This window comes from Halyomorpha halys, unplaced genomic scaffold (assembly GCF_000696795.3).
Source record: "Halyomorpha halys isolate HHAL.00 unplaced genomic scaffold, Hhal_1.1 Scaffold826.1, whole genome shotgun sequence".
Lineage (NCBI taxonomy): Eukaryota > Metazoa > Arthropoda > Insecta > Hemiptera > Pentatomidae > Halyomorpha > Halyomorpha halys.
Genome location: NW_027109508.1, coordinates 295,540 through 305,625, shown reverse-complemented (window position 1 = coordinate 305,625; position 10,086 = coordinate 295,540). Strand labels below are relative to the sequence as shown.

At 31.4% G+C, this 10,086-nt stretch overlaps 1 protein-coding gene across 6 annotated transcripts in view; it reads left to right on the top strand.

The window, feature by feature from the left end:
* Nucleotides 1–10,086, top strand: part of LOC106686472 (uncharacterized) — a 49,430-nt gene that overhangs the window by 24,405 nt on the left and 14,939 nt on the right. For all 6 annotated transcript variants that reach the window (XM_014429810.3, XM_014429813.3, XM_067047698.1 and 3 more), the window contains 2 exons: nt 2,360–2,458; nt 6,423–6,490. In XM_014429810.3, the coding sequence (XP_014285296.1) occupies nt 2,360–2,458; nt 6,423–6,490 (167 nt within the window). The remainder of the gene's footprint in view (nt 1–2,359; nt 2,459–6,422; nt 6,491–10,086) is intronic.

Here is a 10,086-nt window from a genome sequence, read left to right as displayed (position 1 = left end):
AGCCATGTTAAATGTTATTTCGTTTTACCACGGCAAAAGAAGGCAATTTTTTTCGATTTAACACGAGTTTTTCCATTTAACACGCTTTAACATAGATCATAAATACCCCTAGACTCTCAGCCATGTTAAATGTTATTTCGTTTTACCACGGCAAAAGAAGGCAATTTTTTTCGATTTAACACGAGTTTTTCCATTTAACACCTTTAACATAGATCATGAATACCCCTATAAATTTGGCTGTCTAATGTTTGCAGCATGATTATATTTCGTATTTAGTGGTCCACAGAATCCACAGGTTCGGAACTGCTTATTTAGATGATTGATTGACATATTTATATTGTTTATCGAAGTTGCCCAAATTTATTTAGTTTAAATTTTTTGTGAATGAAGAATTTATTTCTCTAACACTGTCGAATATTACTTCAGCAGGAAAAGTCAATGCTGACCAAATACATCGGTTATCGGATAGAACACACAGCATATTTATTCGCCATATAAACACTTATGTTAATCAAAGATACAACATTAAATTTTTTTCTTTTTCTTTTTTCAAACAATAATTAACTATATCTTAAATACAATATATTAAGTTGATGTATATGAAATGTCGGATTTTTAATCGAATATATAGAACTGCATTTCTATTTTTGCAAGCTGTTCATATAATCAAAATATATTCCATTCGCTGCCTGTCTTGAAAAATTCTGATCTTTAAAATCAATATATTCAGTAATCGAATTTTTCAGGCTGTCTTCAGTTTTATACTGTTTAGCCTGTAAAAACAGATCCAAATGTTTGAAAAAATGAAAGTCAGTTGTCGAGAGATCAGGCGAATCGGCTGTGTGCTGCAAAAATTCATATTTCAACTCATTTAATTTCTAAATTGTTCTGTGTGATGTATGTGGTTGTCACAGGCATTTTGTTATGAAAAATCACCAGACCGTAATTTTTCAAACCAACACTGCACTTTTCGATCTTTAACAATATTCTCCCCAAATGCTTGGTTTATATTATGTGCAGCTTTTGCAACATTATTACCAATTTATACTCACACAAAAAAATTACATGAATATCAGGGAAATTCCTATTGGTACAAAATTCAACAAAAAGGAACACTTATGAGAAAATAACCTCTGTCCAAATGTGACTTTGACGATAGACAGTAAGACTGACTATAAATGAGGTTATACCATAAACGAAAGCATAACATAAACAGGAAGAGAAATATTTACATGTAAAAAAAATCCAACATTTCATATGCACCAACCTAATATCTCAAATATCTTTTTTAATAATTTTATTTTATTTTTTATATATTTTTTCCACCTTCTTCTCACAAAGTTACATTAAGTTTTCCTTATTCATTCTTTCTCTTTTCTTTTTTTTTTTTTTCTCAACCGTATCAATGCTATTTTCTCATACCTCCCCTTTCCAGTAATCTGCAACACACGTTCAATCCGTTAAAGAAATGTGATGCAAATTTATCACTAAATAGAAAAATAGAAATAAAATAGCTGCAGCAGTAGAACAATTAAAAAATAAATAAGTTTACCTAAACTAATAAATAAAATTTATAAAAACATAGAAATAAATTAAAAGAAATGAATAAATAAGATTTTTAAAAAATGAATAATATCATATATAAGATATTATTAATGAGGTGTAGATAGTTGACCGTAGATTAATGATTGGAGAAGTTTGTTGGGGGGTGCGGTCAGCAAAGAACAACATAAATAAACAAAACCATATTTATTTATTTTATGCCGACGTTTCGACCTGAGTTTCAGGTCTTCATCAGGGCTATAGAACAAAAGAGATAACAACAACATTTAGAGTAACATACAATTTTATGCCGACGTTTCGACCTGAGTTTCAGGTCTTCATCAGGGCTATAGAACAAAAGAGATAACAACAACATTTAGAGTAACATACAATCTGTATAATTCTAAATTTTTTTGTATACTATTTCTTTTCAATTGTATGTTACTCTAAATGTTGTTGTTATCTCTTTTGTTCACTATTCCTTTTCAATTGTATGTTACTCTAAATGTTGTTGTTATCTCTTTTGTTCTATAGCCCTGATGAAGATCTGAAACTCAGGTCGAAACGTTGACATAAAATAAATAAATATGGTTTTGTTTATTTATGTTGTTCTTTGCTGACTGCACTCCCCAACAAACTTCTCCAATCATAAGATATTATTGTTCTAAAGATTCAATTCCATATCTCTCCGAAGAGTTTTTCCATTTTGTCTTTCCATAAGTTTTTAATTTTATTTAGCTTTCCATTCATTAATAAATATTATTACAATGTACTACAAAATAAATATTATTCCAAACACTTTCATTAATTATTCCAGGTAGTGCAGCAGCAGGTCCTGAGGCCGGGACAAGGCGTGAAGAGGAGGTTCGATTCGGGACCGGCTCCTTCCAATCAGCTGCCACCCCCCAGCTATCTAGTAGGCTTTGTCATTTATAATATAGAACTATTAATATGCTCTTGTCATACATATATGCTATTTTGGTTTTCTAGTGTAATATATTTATTAATTAATTTTTTTAGAGTTGTTAATATTAACAATATCGATATAGCCAGCATTAGTAAACTAATGCTGGCTATATCGTTATCTTTCAGGGATTGTTAATATTAACAATATCACAACTGCAAGTGATTCGATTTACTCTCAACTAAGTTATTTTGATTCTCCAACGTTTCGATCCTTAGGCATGGCATGACATGGGCAATTAGCCTGTTAGTACTGAACATTTCTTAATGAGTTGTGACAAGTCAATAACGAGGTTGTCTCCTTGATAGTGACCTAAGGGCCGAAATGTTAGAGAATTAAATTAAACTTAGTTGAGAGTAAAGTGGATAATTTGTAGTTGATGTTATTATTAATATGGTATTTTATTTTTTTATATCATAAATTCAGAATTAAAGAACCATATCTCAAAACATGTTTTTTTTTGTAAGAATGAATTAGTCTAATAGTCTAAATTCTGAAAAGAAGTTAGGTTAACGTGGAAAACTAATTTCATCGCCAACATGAACAAAATCCTCAAAGTTTAACTCACCACAGTAGAAGTCCATACCCTGAGTCAGAACACAATATAATTTGTTGGTTTTCAAGGTTTCATTCGATGTTCTGCATTTTCTCTTTGCCTAACAGATATGGCTTTTCTGAAGTGATTATAAAGAGACATAGGGAGCTCTTGTTCTTTTTCATGCATCAATTTAACAGATTCAAAAAACACAATTCGAATTTAATAAAGTATAAAAGCATAACTGCAAACTCCAATAACTCATTCTGGATGTTAACGAACGACAGGTCTATTTCAGGAGAGGGAGACTTTGAATTATTGAGAGTAAGGGAGCCCTGAGGGTTGGAAAGCAAGATATCGTTGTTAAAACTTAAATTATCAAAGGGACCATTCATAAATTGATTATTCCATTCATCGAGTGTTTTTCATGGAACTGTAATAATTACTTAAGAGTTTATGTTTTTATTTATTGATAAATATTACAATCTGCCACAACATTGTTGGGTAATAAGTAACAGTGATGCCGTTTTTCGATTTCAGGAGCTTTTTAAATATTGTTCTATCTCAAAGTCTCTCCTTCCCGTTTTAAGCTAATATTTCAAAAGTGATATAGGGCCGGGTCCGGCGGGGAAGGATGGCCTTTTTTTTTTTAGTGTTATGATCTCCTCTTGTGAGATTGTGACATGTCGTTCATTGACCAACCTACTCGCTGTAATTCTCCGTTTGAAAAGACAGATAAGTAAGGCTGCCATGGAGGGCGGGAGTGGAGGGTTTGATGCCATTTTTCGATTTCAGGGGCTTTTTAAATATTGCTTTATCTCAAAGTCTCTCCTTCCTGTTTTAAGCTAATATTTCAAAAGTGATATGACTACATTCATACTAAAATAAAATAACATAAGAATAAAAATAAATAAATGAATGAAAACAAAAATTACATAAAAAAATAAATAAAATCTCTCTCTAAATATATACAAACAGAAGGATAAAGAAAATGAACATAATCAAACTATGTATAATAAATAATAAACAAATAAAATAATCTCCAGTCACAAGTTTACTCTATCGACGTGAGCATCCTTGAGCCCACTCTATCCCCCACCTTTGAGAGGTAGAGCAGAGCTATTTGAGATCCCAGTGTATCCCTCTCGCCGCGTCATTGGTAATGAGCCAGTGGAGGCTGAGCAAGTGTGCTAAATTGTAATAATTAGAGACTGGATTTTCCTGCAATTCCATATTTTGTTTCCCAGATGAAAATTCTGCCGAAATTCGAATCATGGAAAAGACATTCAAATAACACTAATTTTAATAAAAGGGAAAATGGTCTGGGTTTTTACTCTTTTCGGGCAAGATTTTTATTTTTGTTGCTTAAAATTTAATAATTGAACTAAATTTCTCATAATAAACATAATTAGTTGCATGTATGCCTATAATTATTCATTTAATTACTTTTTTACTTATTTAATTTATATTTAAAAATTGTCTAATTTGAGGTAAAGCAATGAACATATGATGAGTCAAATTCCACCTAAATAAGAACAAATAAACATATATTATGAATATTCTTGGAATAGTATTAACCAGTATTAGAGGATAAGTATGATAATGTCTCTCTAGAATAAGCTTTCTACAGAGAACATTCAGTGTTATTGTTTTTACTTTGGATTCACAATTGGTCTCTATCCCTTCATTCTTCGTATGACTTTTTTTGTGATTAGTAGGAATTTTTTTTTTATATGTACATTATTTTAAATAATAATTAAACAAAAATTCAATTGGTCTGATCAATATACTATATTATATAAATATGCTTATTGCCATATTCATATATTAGTGCACAATTAGAAAGCTAAGCAGAAAAACGTACTATATGAAATTTTAGGGGAATTCAAAAAGGGAATTTTGCTTACTAGAATATTTTTAAAAACTTCTTTCTACACAGTCCCTCGCATATTTTTTTTAAAACTTATAATCAAAATAGTTTCAAGAAATTGAAAATGTGAACTCTCCAGCCTTTATAATCATCATCTGTGGCGCTACAACTCTTGTAGTGTCAAGGCTTCCCGCAACTTCGTTCGCCAGTCCTCTCTAATGGTTGCTGCTGCTCTCTTATTGCGGATTCCCCAGATAGACCTCGCATCCGCTGCCACTTCATCGATCCATCGAAGCCGGGGTCTTCCTACTCTCCTTGTCCCATATATCCTTTTGTCCAGGATCATCCTTGGAATCTGATCCTGGGTCATTCTTAATTCTGAAGCCGTCCCACTTTGATCACCCTTACAATATCCGGGTTCCACCTGACTCGGGGGCAGAGTTTGGACTGATAACACCCTCCTCTTAAAACCTACTATTAAGAAACCAGCAACAAGGAAAGCCAGCCAGATTATTCGGAAACGACTCAATGCCTGCCTAATGAAATTTACTATAGGAATGACAGTAAAGCCTTTATAATAGGAATATAAAATAATTTAATACAATTACCTTTGTCATTTCTCTTCAATTAAGGATAAAATTTTAGGTTTTTAATCAGAGTATTATAGTTTTTTATGTATGTTTACATAAATGTAGAGAGTATTTAGTGAGTTTAAATTGATTCAAACAAGGTTAGATAAGCTTCCCAGGTATTAATTATTATAAATTATACAACATAGTTGATTATTGCAGCATTTGAATGTTTTATACACATTTTGGGTTTTTACTATGTGTTTATCTTTTTTTTTTACCATACTGTTACACGGTGGGTAGGGGTTCAAAAGGAACCTTTGCTAGACCAACCTTGAAGAGTAATGAAAAAAAAAAATGAACTTACGAATTTTGTTATTGTTGTATTTTGAATAATCGAATATGATAAAATGAAAGCATTTGAAAACAAAATATACAAAATAAATACAAACATATAAACTAGAAAAAAAAAGAACCTAACCAAACTATTACAATAATTAAAATTAAGGTTTAACAAAGAAAAAAAAATGTCTTTATGTTACCGTGGGTGACGGATGAGGCTCCCTGCTGTGGGTAGGTTGTTTATGTTTTCGTGAAGGTAGGTTCACGTCCACCTGCCTTGTGTGGCACCTGAGAGCGAGCAAACTGCTGGCTACTTAGACTGGGTTGTGAGAAGAGACGGTCAAGCCGGTGTAAATACACATAATGTGACTCTAAGGTGTCATTTTTACATCTTCAGAGTAAATATTAACAATCGTGAGTAGATTTTTTTTTTTTTAACATAATAGCAACCATGTGCTAGAAAATCGATTATTAGACCATATGTTGGCCGCAACACATACAAAAATCTGGTCCCTGTAATTATGAAAAAAATATGGTAAAATTTATTTGTGCTCTTCTTTGAGGAGTCTGTGGAATAAGGAAACATTTTTTTTTTTTCAGGCAATCCCTCCACCACAGTCAATACCTCCTCCCACAATGACTCTGCAGGCTGTTCGCAAGGGAATTGGGTATGTAAAATATCACTATAATTTTATTTTAAAAAATTTGTATTCCATATTATAACCGATTTTTAAATTATTTTTTATATTTGATGTTAATTACTATCACTTTGTTAGACTATTGCTTAGTTTAGATAAATGTGTTTGTGTTAGTTATTTAGTTATATTTATTTCTTAATTTAACAAAAGATTGAATAGTTTTATATAAAAAAAAAAATAACTACTGTTTGAGATGCTTGTACTTTGCTTTGCATTTACTAACCGCTATTATTACTATAAAAATTAAATTTACTTCGAAAGAATGGGAAAATATTGGTTTCATTTTGTTCAAAATAGGGTTTAAAATAATCAAACTTGAACATTATTACAGGGCTATTCATAATCTCTAGTTTATCATGTTAAATGGAGAAATATTTCCTTCTTTTAACATTTTACAATAATATAATATTTAGCATGGTTGAGAGTCTGTTAATACGTCTACTAAATGGAGAATGACATCATACAACAGACCAGCTTAGCTCTACATCATTTTGTCTGTTATCGCTTTGATAGGTTAGCTGCTCATTGTTTGTGTTTTGTTTTTTTGATGTTTTTAAACTCTAATATAGTAACATTAAAATAATGATTAATAAAAACTGGGAGAGATAACTAGGAACAAGTGAGGTGAAGGAAAGATGATGTGTCGAAGCTGCTGGAGAAAAGAAGATGCCCATCTGCATTTAACATATAATATGAATATTAAATTGGGCTGCTCACAATCTTATACATATGACATCATGAATACTCCCAATTAGTTCGATTTAAAAAAAAATAAAATAAAACTGATCATGCTGTTGTATTATAGGTTAAAAAATTAAAATTAGAAGAGCTAATGCGATGAATAAAATTAATTGTTATTAAAGTATGCTTAGAGAATTTATTTGGTGTTAGCCTTTATATGGTCATTAAGTCAATGCGTATATTTTTATTTTCAAAAGAAACTAATAATTATAAATCTGTTGAAATAGATTGTCAAAATCTGTTTCCTCAGATCGTAGATTTTAATGAGGTGTATCTTTTTTATGTAGTACTACCCATTTACTTATTTTGCTTGGTAATATTAAAAAAATTATTACAATAAGAAAGAAATTTACTTGCCTTATATTTTAGTATAGTAAAGATTATTTTTTTTATGTTTGTATTTATAAATTATTGCTGATGAAACATAACATTTTAATCCCTGTCATCTTAACTTTTCTTCTTTTCAGCTATCTACAATAATGGAGCACTTTTTTAGAATTTGCAAAAAAATACTTGGCCGTGAGGCTTTACGTTGCCGTTATCTTCATATCTTGACTGATATATCCTAATCACTTCTCTCATGATTGGAAAAAAGTTTCAACTGCTCAGATGATCAAATCCATTTTTTTTTTTTTGTCTTTTTGTGTATATATTTTTTAAATATTTGTGGAGCTTGGCTTTGGTTATATTGTATCAATCAGCTAGGAGAAGAGTGGGGAGTCTTCTGGAATAAACTTACTTTGTATCTAAATGGAAGTGTTAGTGGAGCAGGAAGAAAGGTGTTAAGTGAGGTGTGGGAAGCAATAGAGGTTAAAATTTTTGTTTCATATAGTGGCCGGTTGCGCTCAGAATCGTTTAGGTCATGTGTATACTAGATGACTGAGGTAAACTTTTCTAGTGTTTTATCTTATTTGTTAGCACAATTTAGGATTCTCCTTATTAATTTAATATTTTGCTGAGAATGATTATTATAATCATTAATTTTATTTCTTTGGTAACAATTTAACATATTGTAGATTACTAGCTGCTTGTGTACAATAAAATACATGTACATTTAATAAAATGTTATATATGTAATGATTGACCGTATTTTTTCAAAATATGGAGGAGATGGTGATTGCGGTCAAAATGGAAAAAAAGTAGTTAACAACCATTTATTTGTTAGCATTTTGCCCTAATTTGTAGAGCTTCTTCAGGGCTAAAAAAGATATAAAACAGCTAAAAATATTTTGACAATGTAGTATAATAAGATGCAAAAAAGTAAACTAAGGTAGGGTTAAAAATGATGTAAAAATAAGTGAAAAGAAAATTATATGAACATAAAATGTTCAGTAATTTTTTTCTTTTAATGGCAATAAGCAGTGTGGCTAACGACATTACAACATTGTTGCAATTTGCGCCACAACATTGTGATGAGCCTATTAAAGCTTAAGGTATGCAGATTATAGGAATCTGAGTAAGCTTGTTGAGGGATTGATCAACTCGCACCTCTTGGGATCTAAACATGAGCCGCCCCAAACAGAGCGAACCTCAAACCCGGAAATCTCACCAGCATATAATGTGGTATGCTGTCTTATCCTCAGCATTACAGAATCCGCCTAAGGGTGACTCAGTACACTTGAGGTTAAACATATGTTTATTTACTCTGCAGTACAAGTGACCTGTGTAGATCCCTGAGAGAACTCCTGTCCAGCCGAAGCAGTTCATTGCTTCAGCTCCTACAGGGTCAATCCAGTTTCTGTCCTTTGTTAAGCCAGTGATACTTGGCCCTTAAGCCAGTGATACTTGGCCCTTAAGCCAGTGATACTTGGCCCCTAAGCCATAAGCTGCCTTTATGTTATTTTTTGGCTTATCATAGGCTACTCAGGCTCAGGAGTAGTAAGAATGGTTTTAGAGCTATTCCTTGCTAGTTTGTCAGTATGTTCGTTGCCAAGAATACAACAATAAGTATATATTGTAATATGCTCTTTTTGAGTAAATAGTATATTTTGATGTATAAAGGGTTTTTGATATGTTTTATTTTATGTATCATTTTTATATTGTTCATTTGTTTTGTTTATCCAAAAAGCAAGCTAACCAATTTTCAATGTCCATAATAAATTTGTGATTCAAAACAAAACCAAGATGGCGGTACGTATTCTTCAGTTAACAAGTCCGTTGAATCAAGGCCATGTTGAGCATATTCAAATATCATAAAAACTATTTTAACTCTTCCCATCATAATTGAAAATACTGTAAATTTAAGAAAATATAGAAGTCAAGAAATAGTGCTAAAGAATAATATTCAGAAAGTAAATCATTTGCAAAAATCCCTAGCTGTTGTGCGACAATCAATGTTTACATATAACATCGAGGCAGGTTTTGGAGATTCATTCGTTGTTTAGGCGGGCAGGAGAAATGATGTTTCCAGGATGAGGAGGTCCTCATCAATTTCTGTCCAGCAAGAGTGGACAGTATGAAAAAGGAAGACAACCAAGAAGAAAAATACTCTGAGTTTGGATTGCTTGATGAGAGGACGTCCGTCGGCTGGAAGCGTGAAAGATTGGAAGCCATTGTGGTGAGGGAGACATAGCTTTTTTGAAAGAAGGGCAGCTATTTTTGATGTTAGGACATAGCATTATAGAAAAGAAGATACCAAGAATCATCAAAAGAAGATTGATTAGACTTGGTTAGTTTTGTTACACCTAAATTTAAATACATTTGTAAAAGAGATATTAATTTATTTAAGTATAATTATTGTAAGTGTCTGTTTCTGATTGCCTAGCAACCCGCCCTGAGATTAAGAGTCTTTTATATTATAAAATTTAAATAAAATTCTATTATCT